This window comes from Branchiostoma lanceolatum, chromosome 17 (assembly GCF_035083965.1).
Source record: "Branchiostoma lanceolatum isolate klBraLanc5 chromosome 17, klBraLanc5.hap2, whole genome shotgun sequence".
NCBI lineage: Eukaryota > Metazoa > Chordata > Leptocardii > Amphioxiformes > Branchiostomatidae > Branchiostoma > Branchiostoma lanceolatum.
Genome location: NC_089738.1, coordinates 11,545,916 through 11,569,963, shown reverse-complemented (window position 1 = coordinate 11,569,963; position 24,048 = coordinate 11,545,916). Strand labels below are relative to the sequence as shown.

The following is a 24,048-nucleotide window of genomic DNA, read 5'->3' as shown; positions in this document are numbered from 1 at the left end:
GGGTATTTCTGGGGCACGATGTACAGGAAAGCGTCCATACTTACTGAGACAAGCTATTATGGAATATATGATGGGAAAAGTAGGGTGTAGAGCACTCACAGGAAACGCTTAGCATCACTCAGTGTTGGCTAAATGGTTAGCAGTCTTTCCTGTAAAGCTTTTGTTGGCATATGGTGGCTTCATTGAAATATGCTAGGATTCCTATCAGTCCAAAATAAACAAGAAGAACACCCATAACGGTTTCTATGCAGCTACTTGAAAACTGGCCTTTCCTGTGCTTGAGTAGTTGAGATGGTTTCAAGTGAATTCTGTGAACTGAAATGATTCTGTCATCAGCAAGTTTTGTCATGTACACAGACAAGTAGTTATGGATTTCACTGTAATAACAAAACATTCATGTGTTATTTGAGTTACTCGACATTTCTTTAGATAAGAATAGTCAGAACATATAAAGTTGAAAATTTGAAATTAGTGTTCAAGTCTAGTTCAGCTCTGCTGTTGTTGACAGGTACAAAAACTGCTATTCCTGGCGATCACTTAGCTACAAGACCTGGGTTGTTATGACTCCATGCTAAAGATATGTCTCAAGCAAATCTCCCCTCCTTGGAGACGTTCACCCAGCACTAGAATAATCTCCAAGGAGAAACAGGAAGCAAAAACAAACACAGGCAGGCTGCCTACAGGGCCAGAACAGAAGGGGGAGACCAGAGGGTCCTCCTCTCTCTGACAAGTCAGTGAACCAGAAAACATGCAACATGTGCAAGGGGTGGAACCTTTGTAGTTATGGCATGCTGGTGTGGAAGGATTAGCCTACACAGTTCCATTCACTGGGGATCACTAGCAAGCCTCTGCATTCCTCACGCATTCTGCAAGCGGAAGTTTGTACTTCGGTCAGTCGCTTGTGTTTGAGGTATATCTTTATTTAGTAGGAGCCTCATTAAGTTGAAATTTCCACCCTCCCCTTGTGGAAAAAGAAGCCTTACAATTTTGCCCAATCAAAATATGGTAACTTGAATTGAATAGTGGGCAATTTACCTGTGTTTCAGCTGTTTTGTCAGAAAAAAATGTGATACCCATTTTGATATTAAATTCAAACAGCAAAAATGTGACCTTTTTTCCAAATTAATAAGGTATACAGCATTCGTTGCGTTAATAGATTTCCAAGGTTAGCGGATGGCCTTGGCTTCAAGGCATGTGTCTGTCAGTGGCCCCTGTACATAGCCAATCTTTCACTCTAGAAGAGAGAACAAATTCTTCTTCAGATTCTTTCCCAAATCCCCTATAATCATCTGTGATGCAGTCATCTCAGGGTCAGGTATTAGGGATTTCTCTAACCATCTGTCAGGATTTCGCTTCTTACATTTCTCTAAGGGCTTATAATCTCTGAAATATCATTACTGGAGTAAGTAATGTTGTGTCTAAGTACTTGTCTTCTTATTATAAGGACTAGAATCAGAACTTAAGCCCTCATAATCTAGAAGAATGGCTCCACAGTCTATGGAGAAAGAAGTGAAGTGTGTGGCGCCTGGTTACTGTAACAGTATCTTGCAAGGGACCATCAGGAGTGTTGATGTATTTTGATTTAGGCTTAGCTGGGGTGGGTATCTGTTGTTAGAAGTTGTCTCTGTTTTGGTTGGTACACAGGACTCCTCAGAAATCGGAGCAGAGAGAGAAGCTCTGTTGTTGTTGTCAGTCGCTTATCTGACTAGATAACCCAGAATCCTCTGGGGCTAATTGAAATCAGATGCCCCCCTCCCCTCACCCCCAAGTCACATCAAAGGACGAGTAAATTAAAACTTCTGTAATTGCTGGAGGGTTGTGCAAGCTTAGGGGCGCTTTAGACCTACAATGTTATACAATCGTGCGATCATCGTCGTAGGCGACGGTTTTCTTTAGACACACGGTCAAGAAATATCACGGGACCCCCGCGGCGCAGAATTCCATCGATGTGCGCGTGTGACCCAAAGTGAGCTCTTGCGCTCAAATTCAAAATGGCGGGGGAACCGCTTGTTTTCGTCAAAAGATGAAGCTTTTACTGACTTTGCAACAACTGTTGCCCTGCAGATGAGACATTGAGAACGGTGCTCAACAAAGAAAGAGATTGAGGCTGGTACAGAGACGGACGGGATTTAACCCGAGTTCGTGGCCGCCGCCGGGGATGTCCCGGGGGCATACTAGAGAAGTAGCCACTGGTAGCAGGGCGTCGCGCCGGAATAACTGGTTTCGGATGAGAGAAATATGTTTCCATTGCTGACTGCATGCATATTTACAAAGAAAACGATAGAAACTTTCCTTCCCGGACAGGAAACAGCACGCTGTAGGCTTATTAGCATATCACCCACTTCCGTCGCCGGCGACGATTCTTCTTTAGACGAGAAAAACACAGTCACAGGCCCCCCCGCTGAACGTCGTGCGACGGGGTCCGAGGTGGTCGCACGACAATTCGAGGATTTCCCGTTTATTGCCGTCGCACGATTGTTTTGATCGTCTTTAGACGGCCAAAAAATGTCGTCGCCGGCGACGTCGCCCACGACGATGATCGCATGACTGTAAAATGTCGTAGGTGTAAAGAGGCCCTTAGGCAGAAACTATGGAGACTATTGTGCTTAGTGGTGTGTATGTACAGTAGTAAGCACACCTGATTAGAGACTGAAGAATTGCTGTAAAAGTTTATGGGCATGTTTAGAGTTCACCTTTCACCTTTGTGAAATTAGGCACAGATGAGTGAGCAAACATGCCTAAGGTGCTGTTGGGACCATTTAAACGTTCCCTGATTAGGAGAGATAGGTTTATACCAACATTTCCTTTGAGTTTGAGATCAGTGTGCACTAGATAGTAAGGGATGTCGTGTTTCAAAACCCCTAATTTGGAGCATAGTCAAAATACTTGCCCTTTTTTTTGTAATTGCTATGTGTGTGTGTGTATCCTTTTGTTAATAACATTGTGTTTACAAACAAGCTTCTAAAACTGTCAGAAAGTATACAAACAATAGCTTGAAATGTCAGATACTAGTTTTTGCTGAAATGAAGTTAGAAAGGAGTTTTTCGGGAACATAGCCTTTTCGTGCATGTGGCAGTTCTGAATCTGGCCGACATATGGACATAATTTCTCTGGGAATTAGGGAGACCACAGAAAGGTTGGACATTAAACAGGGGGAGGCCCAATTATCTGCATTGAAATGACTTATAAAATTGTAACCATGGAAGAGGCCAGGGTATGGGGTTTAATCAGGGGACAGACTGAGTATGGGGTGACCTGGGGTTAGTCTGGTCAGAATTCCCTCCTAGTGTGCAACACTACTCCTGTTCACATTCCATTCAGTCCAGGTCATTCCCCAACGTCTGGTGTGTCTTCCGCACACAAGGTTAAAGTGCAGTCTTATTGCGTCCGGAAGTTCCTGCCAGACTTTTCCAGGATTTCCGAACTTGAGAAATTATTCTTTATCTTGTAAATCCGAAGGTCGTTTAGAAGACACATGGTCTGACTTTAATAGAAGGTTTAATGTTTGTGTAGTTTTATAGGTGACCACTTTTCTATCCAGAATCAAATGCAGAAGTTTTCTAGGACTTCCGAACTTGAAAAATTAACCCTCATCTTGTAAACCTGACGGTCAGTCAGGAAACATATGGTTAGGCTTTCAATGTTTCATATTTAAATGCATGTTTAGAATTATAAGTTAACCTTTTCTATCCAGAATCCCATGCAGAACTTTTTGGGGATTTCTGAACTTGAAAATGGCCTTTTGAAAATTTTCTGAATCTAAAGCCATATGGGAAGGGTTTTACAGTAGATTGAATCCACACCAAGATTTTTTTTGCTGGCAAGGCTTTGAAGTCTGTCCTTCCAAAGTCCAGACCCCATCCTGTACCATGGCACAGAGACCAGATGATGAGTTGCTGACATGACACATGTGGATCTCTTATTTGGACAAAAGAATTTTGCGTGAAAATTGAACAGTGGTTTTGCCCATTTTAGGCATGTAGAAATTTGCAACTGTTCATTATTATGCCACTTCAATTTGATAAGGGGATTCTCAGACCTACTAGTCTAGTAAGATCCTAACAAACAAGAAAAAACTTCATGGTATCAAATAAAGTTTATGTCAGACAAATTAAGTTCACTTCAGGTGTCCTGTCTGTTGCCTGAATTCAATCAAGCCTCTTGTGACCGCTCGCGGCCCTGTAACCACCGGGGAGGGGAGAGAAACCCCCGGACAGCTAGAGTTTGCCTTATACAGACTATCCTGTCTGTGGTGAGGCCTTTTTTGTGGAGGGCAACTTTTCTGAAATCTACTTACTACTGTAATACTAGTATTTATTCACATGTATTTACTTCCCTGAAATATGTGAATACCGAACTTAGAAGAAACTAACGTTGATGTTTTGACGCTTTGTTCCCAGAACAATTCCACGGTCTGATTCAGAAGTCTGAGAACGAGACACACCACCTGTTCAGGAACGTGTACAAGAACATGGCCATCGAGGCAAACTCACTCATTGAAGGATTCCACAGAAAACTTTCCTTTTACGTGAACGGCGCCGAGCTCAGCGTCACGGACAGCGTGAAAGACTTCTTCGACACGCTGTTCCCGCTGGTGTACCGGAGGTTACTGAACCCGAAGATGACGGACATGAGCGCGGACTACACCAACTGCGTGATGGACTTGCAGCGGGAAGTGTTACCATTCGGCGAGCTCCCGACGAGGATCTCGACGCAGCTGCAGCGTTCGCTGTCAGCTGCTCGGGTCTTCGTGCAGGCGCTGAACCTCGGCGTCGAAGTGGTGAACACGACCAACCACCTGGTCCTGACGCGCGACTGCACCAAGGCGCTCCTCAAGTTCAAGTACTGCTCGCACTGCCAGGGGAAGCCGCTGATCAAGCCGTGCGGGAATTACTGCATGAACGTGATGCGCGGATGTCTGGCCAGCGTTACGGATATCAACCCGCACTGGAATTCCTACATCGATGTCATGCAGAGTCTGACCAAGGGCATGAAAGGGATGTACAGCGTGGAAACCATCATGGCCACCCTCCCGGACAAGGTTTCAGAATCCATCATGATCGCCATGCAGAATGGACCCAGTCTCACCGCAAAGGTACGTCATGTCTCGCTTTTCCTTCGTATTTCCAATTGCTAGCCTACCAGGGATTGAAGTACAGTACATGCAAAGGGACTGAGAGGCAGGGTCATGTGAAGTGCGTAAGTGGACTAGTGATTTAGGAAGTTAGCAAAATTGTAACATCGTATTTCCCACCTGAAGCCTTGGAAGTCAACCTTCAGAAAGCTATGAATGAAAACCTGTAGCAATCAGACAACTATTTGTATCCATCCAAAAATATGATACACCAAGGACTTCCATTTCATAAGGTGTGCTATGGAATCTGGTGATATGTAATGACTTTCATTTGATTTCATAGATATTTTGATATCATCTTGAATAGTGACATCTCTATCTAGAATGATGAATGTCGTCCACCATACTCATATAAGATAGAGGACGGAATCGCCTGTTCTATTTGAAAATGTATTCGGAAAGGGACACATCCTATTATCAAGATTATATCGATAGATGAAAATGTGTCCCTTTTAGGTTCTTTCTGTGATCCTCTCAAACAGTGTATTCCTGAAAGAATTGGTATCTGTTCCTCTGTGGGAAGTAGCCAAAGCGTAAAATTGTCTGATCCTGTGTACCACAGTAGGGGTGGGGTGTAATTTGCACCAGGTTATAGGCTACAGGTAGGGTATTAGCATCCCTGTGTCTACAAACACCAAGAGGAGTAAACCACCAAAACAAGATTGCTCCAAATCACAAGGGTTTCACACCCAGGTGTGCTAAACACAGGTGGATGTAATCATCTTATAGTCACCTGTAGATGGGAGGTAGGGAAGAAATGACAGGAAGAAGGAAAAGATTGGACAGATGGTGAGATGAGAGACTAGCTGAGGGAGGGAAGCACATGTAGGGGGTGTGTCTCACCAGATGGCTGTGGGTTTCCAACTAATTAAGATGACATGCTGCCAAAATTGAACACAGGACACAGTTCTGTTTCTTCCTGTATCACTTGCAACTCATCAAAAAGATAACTATGCGGACAGAAATTCTATCAAAGTGAAAGTAATCGTTTAGAAAACTTGGGGATGCCAAAGTTTGCAGATGAACATGATGAAGACAGGAGAAATTGTTACAGGGAATTTTAACAAGGCAGTTGGGTGGCAAACTCAGCCAGACTACAGTGTGTCTATAATCCTACATCTGTGTTTTAGTGGAAAGGATAACAGGACTGTTTTTGAAAGGAAGTTGTCAAAAATACAAGGAGGAGGATGAGGATGGTAGAGTAAGAAACAGTCTTGGATATTATTAAGTGTAGAATCAGGGTTGTTGTTTTCGTTTGACCTGAATAAAGACCACTTATGGCAAACCAGACACTGTGCCCGCCAACCCTGCATGCCCTTAGATTTCTAACAGAATTTACAGGATGTCTGCCTTCTTTGTTTGACAATGAGACCTGGCAGTGACAAATGTTTATTGAGAAGAATAACGATAATCTGTCAACCAACTAAGCATTAGAACCTCCTACATTGAATACAAAAGATCCAACAAATGAATTAAAGATGGGTTCTTGACCCTCGGATCTATGACAGAGCTTGTTTCTGTCATTTTTCGGATCAATTTCGGAAAACGATTGGGTCGGATCAGCCTAGACATTGTTGTTTGAGCGGAAGCGGACATCGCAAATCACATTATTCAGGTATTATCAATAAAGTATAAGCTGACTGGGCAATCCTGGTTGTGCACTGCTAGCAGTGATGTATTGGTTGTTCATAACGGAACAATGCAGGTGACAATACTAGTCACGCTTTGTTAGAAAGGCAAATACCCCAACAAAAGACCAAACAGCTGAAGCCAAAGAGGACAAGAACAAAGCCACAGACAAAGGCCATTGTAAAAATGTTGGTTTTTTAGTCCCATCTCAGGATTCAGTGTTTCCGAATTGACCTGAAAAGATAAACAAAATGGAGAACAAATCACGTAATGGCGGGTTTTACCGGAGTTCTTGTGAATCATTGATGAAGTTTGCAAGACGGTTCGGGGCTGGGATATGGGAACTGTAAGGGTGACTTATTATGACATTACAGCCACTCAATGGGCTTTAAATTATGCATGGACAAGGGCAGTGCTGTTGCCTGGAGGCGAGGTCGGGTAGGGGCCAGGTACAGCCAAGTACAGCAGGGTTGGCTGCAGTCAGCTCATACCTGTGATACCTTCCAGAGACCAGGGAGTCTGCATAATGAGGACGGCGGGTTCTACTCTAGGGATTTCTGCTAGGGTCTGCAATTCTTAAAAATGAACTCAAAATAGCAGCACACATTATTACAGCCACAATGTCCTTGAATGAATAAAGACAACGTGATCTGAAGATGCTAGGGGTTTTGTAGTCTACAAATGTAATTGAATAGAGAACTTTACCTTTTTATTAGTATTAAAGGCATCATTGTAATTTTTATACCCAAACGATTCCTACCTTAAATTTGTTGTAGCATTTCTTATTTTACACCTTTGGGTAGCTAGGTCTGGTTCAAAACCTACAAAATGGATAGTTTCAAGGCAAGATGACATTGTGGTAACATTGAACTGATCCAGCTTTTACTGTTTTTTTATGGGGCAGTCTACATTTCACCCTCTGACAAAATTATACCTTTCTCTGACAAGAAAACTTACGGCTGTGTGTTCCGAATTAAGTTAACGGCAAATTTAACACATCCTCCATAAAAAAGGACCCTCCTCCTTTCCTGCTAAACAAGTAGTTTCTGGGCTGCTGTCCAAACCTCAAAATCTGCTTCAAATCTTTAGAGCTTCCTGTCTTCCAAGTAGTCTTCCCTGAGAGTTTTTGGCAAGACTTGAACTGAGGAAATGAAATCCTTCTTCCAGATATTTCTGGCAGGATAGTCACTGACTCAGTAACAAAAGGAAGCAAGATCCAGTGATTTTGCCTGAATTTCTTTTCTTTGATAATCATCTAATCCTTCTGAAAAATTGCTGGATCAAGATCTTTTCTAAAATTTGATTGCTTTCTTATAGAAACAAACAAACCGCTGCCAGTAAAAGCTTACTAGTAACTTCATTTGCTGAGAAATGATACTTATATGTTATATCATATCATGTTAAATACTCCCGATACTTCCTGTAAAAGTACTGTAAGGTTTAGAATTAAAAGATGCTATCTTGGCTAGGCTTTGCCAATATAAGAGGAAAGAACTGTTGGCCCAGAGAGCCATAACCAGTATGGCACCCAGACTGGCTTACAAAAAGGACTGCTCCTTATCCACTTGATGACACATCCGTGTAACTCTACACACTATGTAGGTGGGCAGGGATTAACTATGGATTAAAGATGAAGGATTGTTAGAATACTCAAGAGATTGGACCAATTTCAGTGGTTTAAATGTTCAATGACACTTTGTCTTTTCTAGAATACTGATATCTTACTAGTCGGAAGACTGACTGCAAGACATTTAGAATTGTCAAGAAGAATTATGACTCTTACCCCAGCAATGTGTTCTGAAAATAAAGGTTGTGCTCCTAATAATAACACAGTATTTGGCTATAAATACTGCAGAGGAGACTTGCTGGCATGGTGTGGGGCTATTTGTGCTACATTTGTAACATGCCACTTATATGTCACTTGGGCAAAGTAGACACAACAAAACTACTTTCGTACGTTGACACGTTTCACATTTTAGGCCCGCCCAAGCGCGGTCTTGCTGAACTAGTTCAACGGTTGCTATTTACAGCAACAAGTGCCCATAATTAGATCAGCTGGAACAAAATGCGTTGATGGAAAAGTTTATAAACAATGGTGAATGCAATAAATTGCATTTGCCTTGGTTGAATCAATCTGAATATGGATACAAATGCAATCTTCAGGTTGATATGGATAATGATGTTTCAAGTTGTTTTGTATCTTTTAATGGCAAATTTGCATGTTGTATTAGGAGAAGGTTGGTCTAATCATTCCTAATTAAATTTGAGTAAAACAAGTTCCGCTGCAGTACCATGGAAAGCAGCCAGGGGACCCAAAATCTGATCATTTCCAGTTTTTGTAACAACTTACCAACACGCCAAATATGAAATCAAACCATCCAGCTGTTTTTGAGTTATCTTGGTGATGAACAGACACATACAAATGCTGCTCAAAGTATAACATTCTTTTTAACAATCTCATCCCACCCTCCCCACTACAGGTACAGAAGGCCTGCAGACGACCAAGGCAGAGAAATAGGAGAGCCTCACAACCTCTACTGACAGGAGGCGTCAGAAGGGCAGACAAACCACCAGCCAACTTATATGAACACATACAGGTACGGAACTGTGTATGGAACAACACGGTCATGTAGAATTTGCAAAAAAGAGCATCACAGTGGAAACAATTCTGTCATGCTGTAGTCCTACAAAAGAGGCATATTCGCAGTGTCATGAATTCACTATGGAGAGGTCACTGAAAAAAATGTGAAAATAAAACCACTGAAAGTTTCAAGATTTACAGGATGGTGATCCTTTTCAAATTCTTACAGAAAATGACTTAAGTTGACTGTGGAAAAATGCAAGCAAAGAGCTGTATTGCCGTGGTTGCACTCTTTTGCATATTTGATAAGAATTCCAGCCTTAGTCCCATAGCCGCTTGCAGCTAAGTGTTATGTACATTCCCATGGTCTAGATTTCCATTAGATAGCGACAGTGCAGGGATAAACTTGTCACGAGGACAGCAGAACAAGATTAAGGTTGAGTAACCGAGATAAGTAAATAGGGGGAATGCTGGTAGCCACCATTTTATGATGTCGTTAAACATTCACCACTTCTCTGCTCTGGAGAAAATTCGAAAGAACACCAAATAATTTTGATACTCGACAAAAGAAAACAGTGATTTCATGACGTGACCTTGACGTGTGACCTTTTCCAGACGTTTGTGCGACATCTAGCGATGTCGAAAGGTTTCTACAGTAACCTGGCAGAAACGATATGCAACGACGACAGCCTCGCGGTGAGACCGGGCGAGGAAGAAACATGCTGGAACGGCCTGAGCTATGGAAGGTAGGTCAAACTCACTCTCCAGTTTATCTGTCAACGTTGGAACTCTAGCACGCCCCCTCCCTCCACCTCTCCTGTCACCAACTTCTTGTTTTGCAACAAAGTTGGGCAACGCAAATCTTAACAACATGAAACCTTCCGCCCATAAATCTTAAACGACACAAACCTTAACTGCAAGAAACTGGACTCCCATAAATTGCAGCCTGTTCAAACAAGTGACACGTCAGAGAAAAGGCCTGAAATATCCTCTTTCTTTTGAAGTAGGTAAAGCTACCTGCAAAGATTGATGAGAAGATATCTTTCCCCCACTCCTTTCACGGCTAACATCACAAGAACTGATGGCTTCCTGTGTTCCTATGCTGTTGACCTTGAAAAATAGAAAGGTCGCGGGCCGTGCTGTAGACAGTCAACAGAACCTGGCTGGACAAGTACATGTTGAGTAAACCGTTCCTGTGTGTCTAGGTCTGTTAGTTCAGACTTACTGGTTACACACGGTAAACTGGTGGGACTTGAACTCTGTACAGTACTGTTGCATGGGTAAACACGGCTGCCTGTAGACCTACCCTAACCCCCGCTCTAACCTTGACGCTTGGTTTAAACGATATTTTATTGTATGTAAACAAAGTCTTAATTGAGATTAGCCCACAGTGTGAGTCTTGGTGGGTTGTGTAGATGACAGGGTTTCACGTAGCTAATATCTGAACCGAATGATATGAGAAGGGATTATAAGACCACTGTGTGATAGAGTAGAGAAGGAGAAATTAATTAGACCCACAAAGTACAAGACAAGCCAGAAGAGTAGCAGGTTATGGCAGCTCTCCAAACCTCGCAAATCAAAATTTTGTACACTGTTGGGGAAAAGAAGACTGTTTTTATCAATTGGGTATATATTGATATAAAAATAACTATCCCATAATACCAACAAGAGTGATCCATCTGAAATGTGCTTAGAGAAGGAAAAATTCAAGGACAGACTGGGTCATAAACAGAATTCTGGCATGTCATTCTCCAAAAAAAAGGAGGCTGTCCTTGAATAAGTTGTCTATTCACTTTGAAAAACAAGTTTCGGACACATTATAACCTGAAGGAAGACAGGACATTGGGCTGATTAGATGCCAAGTCGCTAATCCTCTTTTCCATCATGTAGCCTGTAGCCAGCGGTGACCCCTGGGCGACCTTTCCCAGTCCTTTGTTGCCGTGGCTGGCCATTTTCCAACATTCTGCACCCACACAGAAACAACCCTGCAAAATATTTGCTACCACTGTCACTACCCGGTAACCTGCCTATGAAGTATCACACGGAAGTTTCAATGGGGAACAAAAGGTGTTAAAGAAGTGCCCCAGCCCACATTCTTTGGTCTCCCTGCTCAGAGCAATTGCTCAAAGGAAGGAGATATTTATTTGTGTAGGGAGTTTGGGGAATTCCCCCAGCTGTAGTTGTTAATTAGTACGGCTGATTAGCAGTTGTCTCAGACCATGTTTGTGGTACAAGGTGACAAGTTAATTTGTGGTACAACTTGTCAGCCTATATAAGGTGGGAGGTTCTGAGGGTTTGGGACAGTACCAAAATGAAAGGGGTGTTAAGAATATTAAATCTTTGATTTTTTTCTTGGCAGAACAGGTTTAAGAATACTTAACAAATTAGTAAGAATTAATGTTAGTGATGAGGAATAAACTGATAAGAATTGATACTACTTCACTTCTATTCACAATAATTTTTGATAAACCATTTCAAAATTTACAGAGTTTTAAAGAAAAAGGCAGAAACAGTAAACTGTAAAGCTTCTGCTAGGCTCTTGGCCATCGCAGTGTAAAATTCTGTTCGGGTACTTAAAGAGGTAGAGAACATTAAGAAGGTGCTTCGAACACTTCGCACTGATGTCAATTTTCAGTTCTCTCGTGATCACCACAAAAAAACTGGACCAAAATGGACATTTGTATGCAGAATCAATGATTCTCTGTCTCTTCAATTCGACCGCGCCATAACTGAAACCAAGCGAATTTGTCCCCAGTCCCAAATCGGACGTTATCAAAGGTCGCAGCCCGGCTTAATAGCGGGAGGATGGCGTACAGTATTGAGAGCAGGCAGCCCTGTGTAGCGAGATAAGGCGGGATAGATAACACACATGGTGACTGATTGTTACCTTCACTCTACCAGGCTACACTGAAGGCTATCGTATGCAGCCACTACAAAGTGCTGTCTTCCTATTTGTGCAGGCATCAAAATATGTGCGCCCATAAGATTTAGATATGTTAAAACGGGCTCGAACATTATGGGCTCAAACCTTGTTTTTCATTTTGCTATGTTGTCAGATTTATTAAAATGACTGCTCACTTTGAAGCGGGTTGTGCCATTTTTATAATTTAGGTGAGACTTTTTGATGAAATGGAATAGTCTATTGGAAAATCAATGCTTTAACAAAGTGTAAAGCATTGTAAATTCAACATTTATGGGATATAATGTAGATCTTGTTTCGTAGTGGAAAATGGTTCTTGTATGTTTTCCTGTACAAATGTAGCTCTAATGTTTGCCTCCTGCTTTCCTATAATCAGATATGTAATCATGGCATGGTCATTTTGATGGCGGATAGCCTGTTTTATTAGTAACAATCAATTCTGGACATATGTCTAGACGTAGGATCATGATGTCATGATCGTAAAGAAAAAAAGATGTGATCAATATGCAATCAGAAAACATGCGATCAGAAATCATCAAAGTCGTTTCTCCGACACCAATTGTATCAATAACGTAGCGGGGCAGACAATAACTCTGAGCAAATTTGATTATCATAACGGCGCTGGACAGAAGAGGTTTTTAGAGTGGTGCCGACGCCAGTCTGTCTGAGCGACGGGATAGAAAGCCGAGGAGAGGTTGGCTACGGTGTGAGGGGATTTGACCAACCTTGTCATGTCGCACCTATGGGGTTACAGTCAGGGTCATAGGTCACATGGGGGCAGTAAAAATGCATCTAGAGTGTGTTTGGTTGGTTATAGATAAATGGGTTTGAATTATGGCAGGTTGGTCTAGGATATAGAAAGGAGAAGGACTGAATAGCTGAAATCTATTCAGTCTACACTGAAAGAGAATTTTGTATGTGTTTGTGTTATGAAATCTTGTGACTGAATTTTTCATTTAAGTTCTTATTGCTGTTATTAATTGTTTTCCTTTGGGAAAATGGTCTTAATACTTGAAATGGAATATCATGTTTTTTGGATGGGTCCTTATGGAAGTTCTGTTTTCTTGTGCCATTCTATTTTTTGCTGATTCTTGAAAGGTTGAGAATGGCAAGAAGGGAAACTGACACATTATGTACAGTAGGAAGATATGTTGGTCGGTGACATAGGTATGCTCAAATACTCTGTTGTTTTGAAGTGGTCAAGCAGTCTGCATGTGTATGAGTTGGGGGGGGGGCTATAACTGGACGTGTATAAAGTGATCTGGTATTCCAAAGTGGCCACAGGGTATTTACTCTAAGAGCGGCGACAAATCACAAAAGGGTGCAGTAGATAGCATTCAGAGCCACAGGGCAAGCTTTTTATAGGCGACCAAACAGGAAGATCCCAGTCTAGATAAGGCTGCTGAGTGTGATACCATACATCAGGAGCGGTCCGCTGCCATCAATCCGCTCTTTACTCTCACCGAACGGCCGCCGCATTAGCGATCCCAGCCGGCAAGGGCATCACGCTCGCCATCACGCGGCGAGGAAATTCCCCTCGTCAATACCTACAGATAAATGGATGATATGCGTCGGACGTTGCGTCCCAATCTCCATGGCGAACCCAGACATGCCGTGAATGTTTTGCGACCAATTTGAAGAGCAGGGAATACCGGGGTGCGTGTTGCAGATGGGAGATAAGGCGGAGAGGTGGCTCACGGGGCACTCAACTTCTGTCTTTCCACGTGGATGAACGTCTGTCAGTAGGACAGCGAGACGAGATGATAACGACGACCGCTTTTGGCTACGACTAACTACTGGTGTGGTGCAATGTGTCTTAGCTAAGAGCTTCAACTGTTGTCTTAGGGGCTGTGTAAAACATGCTTGGCCATGTTGTTGTTGATAAACCTAAACGTCTTCATTTGGTTCCCTAAGGTGACTTTTGGAATGTCCCCTATCAGAGCTTAGGCACGCAAATCAATGCTGAAGCAGAACATGCCGACGATTCTTACATATCGCTGGTACTTTATTACATTCCTTGATTGGATTGAGATCTTAGGATTACATTACACAACATTTTCATGTAACATGCCACTCTTTTCTGGAAAACTTGTCGGTTGATGTATATTACTGCTTCGTACTTAAGTGACATCAGAAACAAGTTGCAATACTGAGGAAATGTGGAAAATAACTTCCCAAGTTCAAAGAGACAACTGTTATTTGAATCACAGTTCAAAGATTGTCTCTGTTTTTCTACTACACTGCAGTGGGTTAGGATCAAATGCTAAACCCAGCTAACAGACTATCCCTGCACTTTCCAGTGACTTTTGCTATATCAAATGTATTCATGGATACTGTATGACGCAAAATCTGTTCCTACAATTCTAAATTCTTTTTATCTCCAATCCATGTCTTTCCCACCCAAATTGCGAAGCATTTCCTTGCTTGGGGATTCAAAAGAAGGAAACATGATTCATTGTACTTGGAATAGATGTAGATTGGAAGGACAAATTTTGATAGTATTTCAAGTCCCTGTTTATCTTCTTTGTAGTGATCACTGTGTTTGTGGTTGTATGTTGAACATGAAAACAGTCCAGTTGATGAAACTGGGTTGTCAGAAATTCCTGCGAAGTGATATCACCAATTGCCCAGCCCTCTCCCACCACACAGAGCCAGTATCCTGGACGTATTTCTATCCCAATCTGCCCCCTGAATCATGTTGTGACCCCAAACACAAACATTTTTGCAGGCGTCTGCACAAAGTTTGTAGACGCCTACACGGCTGGCTGGGACCTCAGCCAATATTTCTGTCCAGATGATCAAAGCATTTCTCTGTCTGGATGCTTCGCATATACTAGACAGGTATGGTTGAATTGTAAAAATACATGCCTGGAATGTTCGTCAACGACTTTTTGGTACTTTTGAAACAGTTTGAAGTGCACTTCAGGTTTGTTTGACTAGTTAGCAGAGTATTTGATTAATCTCAAAGAATAAAGATAAGAGAAGACATCAGGTAGGACTTACTCAAAAAGCTAAAAACCTACATGCACACTTCCAATGTTAACATATAAAAGTCATTGTAACATTGGAATTGGAGAGATGACTGAAGGACCTAGTTGTCTTTTGAAACTGAAAAAAAATCTGGTTTAAAAGCGCTGCCTAGCAGCTGGAGAAGATATTGCAGCAAATTGATGTGCCAATGGTTTCAAAGCCTTGCCTTCCAAATAGGCAGTTCTGAATTGTAACATCATGCATTTGCATGTCGTTCAAATGATGACGATGATACAAGAATGCCACCTTGCAGTTAGGATATATACTACAGTGTTATTGGTCACAATGATAGAAAATGGAACTGTATGGCCTCCTATTGAGCTGCGAGGCAACTGCACCATTTTGTGAGTTAATTCCTGACACTGATCTCTTACAGATAAATGAATTACATTTACATTTCATGGTGATTAGTGTTATAAACATTTAAAGCAAAGCACTCATCAATTTCCCTGTTTTGCTATACCATAGATCAATTTCCCTGTTTTGCTATACCATATACAGGGCTCAAAATACTGGGTGCATGTGCACTTTTGAGCACCCTAAATTGGAGCTGTGCACTAAATTTTTGACTGCGGGTGCACTAGTGTACCTAGATATTTTTGTATGCTAGTAATAGATTGAAGGTACTATAATGATTTATGTACACTCGGGACATAATAATTTCTTGACATTTAACTGTCAGAAAAAGCAATACAGCCTTTGTTGTACTTTGATGCATTACTTGTTTAAGATTTCGAAGTTAGCTAATAGAATTACAGATTAAAGTTCTGAAGAGGCAGTTGGGTTATGATGTTTTGCTGATGTTCTACTTCATTTCATGTTGTGCAACCAAAATTATTTTTGTGCACCTAACTTTTTTTGTTAGTTGGACCAGTGCACCTATCCCCAAAAATAAATTTCGAGCCCTGATAGATAATTGGTAAAAACTCTGAATTTACTTACACCTCTTACTGCCATGGGTGCAATGATTAACAATTCCACTAGAGGGCACTGTTGCATTAGGGGGTACTATTGACCATTGCATGCATGCTTTACTTTCTTCCTCAAACCCTACAGGACTTTCTATTCTGTAGTTTTACAGCCCCTCGGACTCAAGTTGTATGATTCTTCCCTCACAGTATTTTTCATTCTCTCATACTCATACTGTTTTTTTATTTAACCCATTCTGTTAGAGGGGATTGTCATGATAGATAATGGAACTTTGTTACCCCTACTGCACCTTTTGTGAGTTATTTCTTGACACTGATCTCTGAGATAAATCAAAATGACCTTTTATTGTGATAAGTGTTATTAACATGTCATCCCACTGTTTTGCTATACTAAGTAGAAGACTGTACAATAAGTAAATACTGAAAACTCTTACATCAATACATGTCTTACTGCCTGTTCTTGGGTGCAATGATTACCAATTCCACTAGGGGGCACTGTTGCATTGCGGGTGCTATTGACCATTTCAAGAATTTACGTGCATTACTGTAGTCTTCAGTAAACCCTATTTACAGGACTTACAAGTTCTATAGTTTTACAGTTCCTCCATTCCATTTGCATAACACTTTCCTCGCAGTAATTTTGACATGTTTGACAATATGATGCATTTTAACCCGTAACTTTAATGACATTTTATTTAAAATCTTTGCTGCATTTAAAACATTCTGCTACATTATCAATCTGTGGCGCGGGTTTGATACCATACAAGGTTTTCTTGTAATTATCGCTATCTGAGCAATAATCAACTAATAACGCAAAGATGACTGATAATTTACAGTTGCAGACCATATCAATGTTGTCAATGATATTGATAGTCTTTTCATGAAAGATTTCTAATATGCCAGTCAAAAGACAGGACTAGGATAGCAGTTTTCCTGCTATTATACCACAGTCCACTAGGGGGCACTGCTGAACCACAGTGCCATGTTGACTGTCCTTTCCATCTAGGTTTCAGCTATAGTCACTCAATTCACATCAATCTATGTCTTTCAATAATCCCTAAATGTCAACTCTTGTCAACTGAATGTCTTATAAGCTTTGTATGCCATTTTTTTTTATGTAGTCTTCAATTAATTTTGATTAATGAAGTCTTGATTTAATTTTTCCTGTTCATGTTGCCTTTATTAAAAAACTAACCATATTTTTTAAATGATTCCATGTTTTACAGATATACAATCCCTGTGGTAGACAATGGCTTCCAAGCACAGCGGTTCAACCCCGAGTTGAGAGTAGACAAAGAAGACGCCACCATCGTCAACATCATCGACAAATTAAAGCACATCAAAGAGGTGAGACCTATCACAATATCATAACATTCTATTCCAACTCCAACGAATATTGTAAAATTATTTTCTCCATTGCTCTTTTGTCTTGACTACCTAGGAAAGCCTGTATAAGGATAACAGAATATATGTCAAATCTAACATCATATTTAAAACAGTCCATAATCCGTCATGTAAATGGAAGTGTATCCATCTATCAGTTATGAATAATACATGTGAGAGCCTCTGTCACGGCCGGGAATTAATCATTGGCTGACCTATGACCTCTCAATCCTGTGTGCTGATTGGTGGATAATGTCAGGTGCCTTGGGTAAGGTCATTGGGGAGACACCCTCATTTTGCAGTGACAAAAGCCTAAAATATTTTACAATTTAGTAGGAAAGAAGGGTTCAAGTAAAGAAATAATGGCTTTACTGTCTGAAATTTGATGTATAATAGAACCTATTGATGTAGAGAAAAGATATCAAACTTACTCGGTATATTGTCGACTACAACTCAGTAGATTATTTGAAGGTACAGTTACTTTTTACTGAGATTTTAGTATCTCTAAAACTAACAAAGACATTACTATTGATGAAGGGCGGACTACATGGATAATTCAACACAAAGCCTGTCATATCGCCGAGATCTACAGTTGTGTCTGTTTCTCCGCCCAAATTGACAAATTGAATAGTCCGCGGGTAGGTCACGAAATGGCGGGCGTGGTGCCTGCAATTATCAAAGATTCATGAGGAACTTGGAGTCTGAAAATTGTAGACATTGATTTGGTTAAAACAAGGGTGAAGGTTGTCACTAGTTTAAAGTTTGAAAAAAAATTGGAGGAGATTTCTGAAATATTTTGGGGTTGGATGTCAATAAAATCTGAATGTATTGCAATTATTTTGTTAAATAGATACAAAATGAAAGGTAACACCTTTGCAATAACAAAAATCGGGGTTGTTAGGTCTGAAATAACTTGATTTGTGAAAGTGAGGGAGAGAGAATTTATAATCCCACCCCTGTAAAGGAAGTGGTAGAGCCTGAAGGAAGAGAAGTAGGTCGTGAAGGTATTATAAGTCTGGGTGTGTCGGATAGATCATAAATGAATCATCAGGCAAGTACATTTACTATTCACTCAGCGCCTGACAGATTGCCACAGGAGGATTGGGATGGAGCTTTGAAGTCTGTGAAGCTGGGGATTTCCTGGCATGTTCGCTCCGCTTAAAAGCCTGGAAGATTCCTCGGTACAAATGACAATAAGGAGCCGATAGAATAAGACGGAATGACGGCAGGGACTTTCTCGAGCACAGAAGAGATTAATGTCTTAGGTGCATACAAATTGCATGGTCTCAAGAGTCTTGGAATGAAGAGATTCTTGAAGAGGTTTTGATGCTGTCATTCATTTTGTCTTCAGGATGTAAAACTTGACTGCGCTTCTAAGTACAAGTTTGTTAGTTTGTAAGCTGGTGCTGTGAGAGAAGTAATGAAAAAGGCATCTAAAGTGGATGGAGTTTGAAAGCTATTACAAATCCCATTCACTTGGGGTTAGCTTCTAAATGGAAGACAAGCTGCGCTTTTTCTTGATGCGCATCTAGGGACAACGCCTTCGTTTTTCCGTCCAATCAGTGGCAAACACAAATTGCAACTGTTCGGACTATCCCCCCATAACCATACATTTTCGCACTGCTTAGGGAATAGCGTTCCTTTTAAACTAAGAAATTGAGCAAATGGTGACCAATTGGCTAATTACAGTAATATAGTCTGTCCGGGTTAGCGTGATGGATTGATGATGGCCGATGCGCCGGCGGGATGACGGGGTCCAGACCGTCCCGCCGCCGTGGCGTGCGTTAACAGACGTGTCGACATGCAGGTCACGTCGTCCGTCAGTGGGCCTTTGATGCTGACTGGTACAGGCTTTGTTAATCCTACTATTTTACTGCAGGGATCATCTTGTCATCTTTGGGAATGATGGATTATTCTGAAACCTTGGTCTGTGGACTGGGGTAGAACAGGATAACTGGATAGTTATTAATACATTATTATGATGTTGAGGAAATAGGTCATGTAGAGGGATGGAAAGGTGATCAGATATTGAAAATGATCTGGATTTAAATTGACATCCAGGAGCTTTATGAAACATTTGTATTAATGATTGGAATTGCGAGACTGGAAATCCCCCTGGCAGCTTCCTTCCAAACTGCACCACACCCATTCCTAACACGACAACCAACTGGGAATGACTTGTTACTTCAGAAAAATGAAACCTGTTCCTTCCTCTCTAGGAATCTCTCTTTTCAGACAAGCCGTCCTAGTGGAAAAAATGCCATGTATAATTTATCACCTCGGTGTAATCCCAGACAATCTAAACCCATATGTATCTGAAAGTCGAGTCATTTTTTCATGCTGCATGTCTTGGGTCCGATTACTCAACATAGAATGGGGTACTTTTAGGTACATTTAGTAATAGTAGAAAACCAAATTTTTGCTGCTGGATCGAACCGTCTCAATGAAAAAGTATATAGCGTTTTATTTATGAGCATTTCTACTCCCCAGATGAGCAGGCCCCATGTGCACGGGTGAGGCTTAAGCCCCCAGCTATGGCCATCATGGCTTTTAGATGGGGCCGGGGCAATTGACCTCTTGCCCAAGATGATGGGAATACAAGCACAAGGGTCCTCACATTGTCTAGTGAACGGTAAATCTACTGTCTCAATGGCGGGAGAAGGGCGTTTATCGTTTTTCATCTTACGTGGCATTGTTCGGCTTTTCAGTTCCCAGTCACGATGCTGGTAGTTTGGTCGGCAGTTATCGCCTACTTTTAAACGGTCTTTTCGAAGAAGAAAATGTAGCGTTTTTGGTTTCCACCGTGATGAGTGTCAATGCAGTCCGTTGTACCAACTGCGAAGCATGTCGGAGTCCGGAAAAGATTGTCATGATTCTTGTCAAACAAAAGGATGCTTCCATACATGCTTATAGAAGTTACAGAGTGCTTCCAAAAAGAGAGACTGATGTTTCTTCAAACATAAGAAGTCTGGACAGATGATTGTTTATTGGCCGTCTATGAATAATGGACCTGTTGGTGTATTAATAGCAGCTTTAATGACCCCTGACGGATGTTGTCTGGAGGGTAATTTTCTCTCTTCACACCTCCATATGGTTAAAGATTGCAGTTATCATTCGATATTACCTCGGAGGTCTCCGTATAGGTCTACAGAAACTTTTCTAAATTATGTGCGCCCTAACCTAGTTACGCAAAAGCCTTTACGACTTTTTGTGTAGGATGAGTGTAAGTCGGACATTACCTGACACGAAATGGCCAGGTCATGTGTTCTTCATATCCCATCTTGGTCGTAAGAATCTATTATTCATAGCGAGCAGGACTTGAATCTTCCCTCCATGATTCCCATTGAGTGGCGTCCATTCCTGGCTGACCTGCAGCCATTATTCATGACCAGTGGTAATATCCACCCACGGGTAGGTTTTAGGCAATTTTCCATTAATAGAAAAAACATGCTGTAAGTTTGACGGATAGCGTCCCCCCCACGGTGAGAAGTTATATCATGTAATAAGCAGACACGATATTGCGAAGCCCGACGAAATGTTCAATATTTCATTATAGGTGTGAACATGTAATCCACATCGATTTTTTCTAACCAAAGTCAGCATCGATCAATAGATTTTATCTGGTCAGTTTCACCAAACAGAGGTGGTAGAAATGGGAAATCGGAATAAGGCTCTCCACTGTGTATTTAAGGTTCTAGGGTAGAAAGTTCAGTTCCTTGTCTTGGCATTCGACTTGTTTACATTTATGGAGGGCAAGGAAAGAAGGCATTTTTCAAATGTTTTGGCTGCCATTTTTCTATCTATTTGTGGTAGACTTGAATAGATTGGTACGAAATCAAAACTGAAGTATTACCGGAATCCTGTATTTGTAATTGTGCAACATAGATTTAGCATTTTCCACAGGGAAAAATAATTAAGCTTTGAGAAGACCAAAAATCGGGAGTCATGGTATCCCACTTTGGGACGGATACACGCACTTTAAAAGTCCTTACATATCATTAATGGACAACTTTGTGCTGGAATGTAGATTTGGCTAAAACAAATGTTACTTTGATCCAAATTGTTTAAACTGTCTTTAAAAAAGTAACATCATCATTTGTGCGACTCAATGGAACAAAAATGACCATTCGCTTTGACCCAGCTGATCATTACACAAAAGAGTCATGGCCATTACGGATCAGAGGGTATTACAAAAATGACCATCCCGACCACAAATGTAGCGTGATCTGTATCGGACACTCTCATCCTCGGGGCTACACGAAGATCCCGACACCACAGACAAATCCAAACGATCGTGCCAGGAAGATAAAGGATGGTCATTACGGCTAAGTAGCCCCCCTAATGATGTAACACTGACCCTCCCGACCCCCGGTACAAAAGGTCATTGAACAACTGATCCCAGAATGTATGACCAGAATATAGGAACCCTCTTCTGTATGCATCTGTCTATATCTTCCCTCCAAACCGTCCCAGTTTGTGTCGGTGATTATGATTGGTGAAATTGTTAAGCCCCAAAGTCTTCAGTTTTCGATTTTAGCCCTGGTGATATCGACGGCTCATTGTGTGGATAGGTCATCTCGCCGAGGCGATCTGTATGGATGACCTGTGACCTCCGTAACCCCGACCGTGTACGGAACAGGCCATAAGACACATAAACGTGCCATTAACAAATTGCAGAAAATAAATAGTACCAAATTAATATGAAATGATCGGGCTTTAGGAGACGGGCACAATGGTCATTTGGCCGGCGCATCCAAAAGGCAATTATGTGGGGAGCGAGAGGAAAATGGGCGTAATCTTAACTAATGGTGGCGGCGATTTTGTTTCATTACGTTTCACGGCCAGTCGTCTACATTTGCGACGTGTTACAAACGAGAAGGCATGTTGATCGCATGACTCATCCTACTGGGAAAATTACATCATTTGTTATCAACCCGCCGTTTCCAGCTCAGTTTAACCGGGGTTTTAGACTAGTGGGCACAGCATGTGGGTAACTAAATTCTACCATACTTCATTAATAGTCGTTTCAATGCCTGGGCACAGTCAATATGAAAATTGAGCTTCCTGCTTGGCTTTGAGTAAGAACAGGGTGTGCCCTTGAAGTTTCACAAACACATATCAATCCTCTCATTTCAAAATCCTCCTAGTAAAAATGTCCCTTGCTATATGAAAGATGAACATGATCGTAAACTGGTATTACGTACAACTTTTAGTAAATAGTAAATAAGCAATAGCAAGGGAAGTTGCAAACCTACCTTTTCTGCAGTCTTGTAGCTATCTCCTTCAATTTCCTTTGTGTTGACGGCTTTACAGACATGTCTTTGACACTATCACAGATTCACACAGCTTTCAATACTGCCAGATTATTCTATTTGCAGATTAAATGCAAACTCTAAATGGGGAGGGGGGGCAGTTCCATTAAGGGCCTGCGACCCTCTTAACCCAGACATCCATAATACGCTCCTATTATTTCATGTGACATTTAGTGGAAGTCCCACCCGACACCACCACTAATGTTAACAATGAATGCATCTTTGCCGCATCAATGAGTATACAAGAATCTGCATACTGATCAGGGCTGGGGTAATAAGAGCCATAACTCCTGCACATAAAATATTGGGCATAATTGCCTGCCTTTGACAATGTCTGATAATTTCATTACCTCAGAACAATCACTCAGTGCCTGCATAGGTCCAATAACCATGGGACGCTGTAATCTACAGATGTTGTTAGATGTCCACCGAGAATAAAGAACTCAAAATCAGTATTCATTTTAGTAATATCCAGGAGTATTAGCTCCGGCCTTTAAGTGGTTTTGACAACGTAAAAATTGGTAAAAATATTGGACTTGGTAATAGTTTGGTTGTCGAGTCATTGGGAAGGATCAAAATTGCAATCGGAGTGTGCGTGTAACCCGGATGGAATGAAGCGATGTGAGGAAGAATTCATTTTCCACAGGTTTCATTGCGAAGGTTAGGAAGTCATGCCATGAATAATGTGACAGGGGGGACAGGAAGTTGCAACAGTCGCACGCCAGAGTCCAGAGTCCCACCATACACCTATCACGGATGGCAATAACGTCCCTTGGAGAATTGCGCTCTGCCGTAATGGACTCAATTACTCCCCGGCAAAATTTGTAGCCCTAGATTTCGGGGAATTCATTCAAATCACATCTCACAGCAGGGAGCAACGGTGACCTTTCAGGTATTCAAATTCAGACAGTTGTTAATCGAGTGAAAGAATTCCGGTCTCAATGAGCCCTAATGGCGACGGCCTGCTTGTCAAATTGCTCGTGCCTTTTAAATGGAGTCCTCTAATGGGTGTAAAAATATCCCAGCCGAAGATGAGAATCAAAGAACACGTCAAGATCAAACGGATAAAACAACCTTGACTTTACATACATGTTGACAGGATTGGCTGGTTGTTTGCTCTGTGGCGTGCA

General features: G+C 41.5%; 1 protein-coding gene across 1 annotated transcript in view; it reads left to right on the top strand.

Annotated features, from left to right (window-relative positions):
- Nucleotides 1-24,048, top strand: part of LOC136423448 (glypican-5-like) — a 47,232-nt gene that overhangs the window by 5,695 nt on the left and 17,489 nt on the right. Inside the window, exons 3-6 of the mRNA XM_066411591.1 lie at nt 4,401-5,095; nt 9,244-9,360; nt 9,960-10,090; nt 17,450-17,570. Of these exons, the coding sequence (XP_066267688.1) occupies nt 4,401-5,095; nt 9,244-9,360; nt 9,960-10,090; nt 17,450-17,570 (1,064 nt within the window). The remainder of the gene's footprint in view (nt 1-4,400; nt 5,096-9,243; nt 9,361-9,959; nt 10,091-17,449; nt 17,571-24,048) is intronic.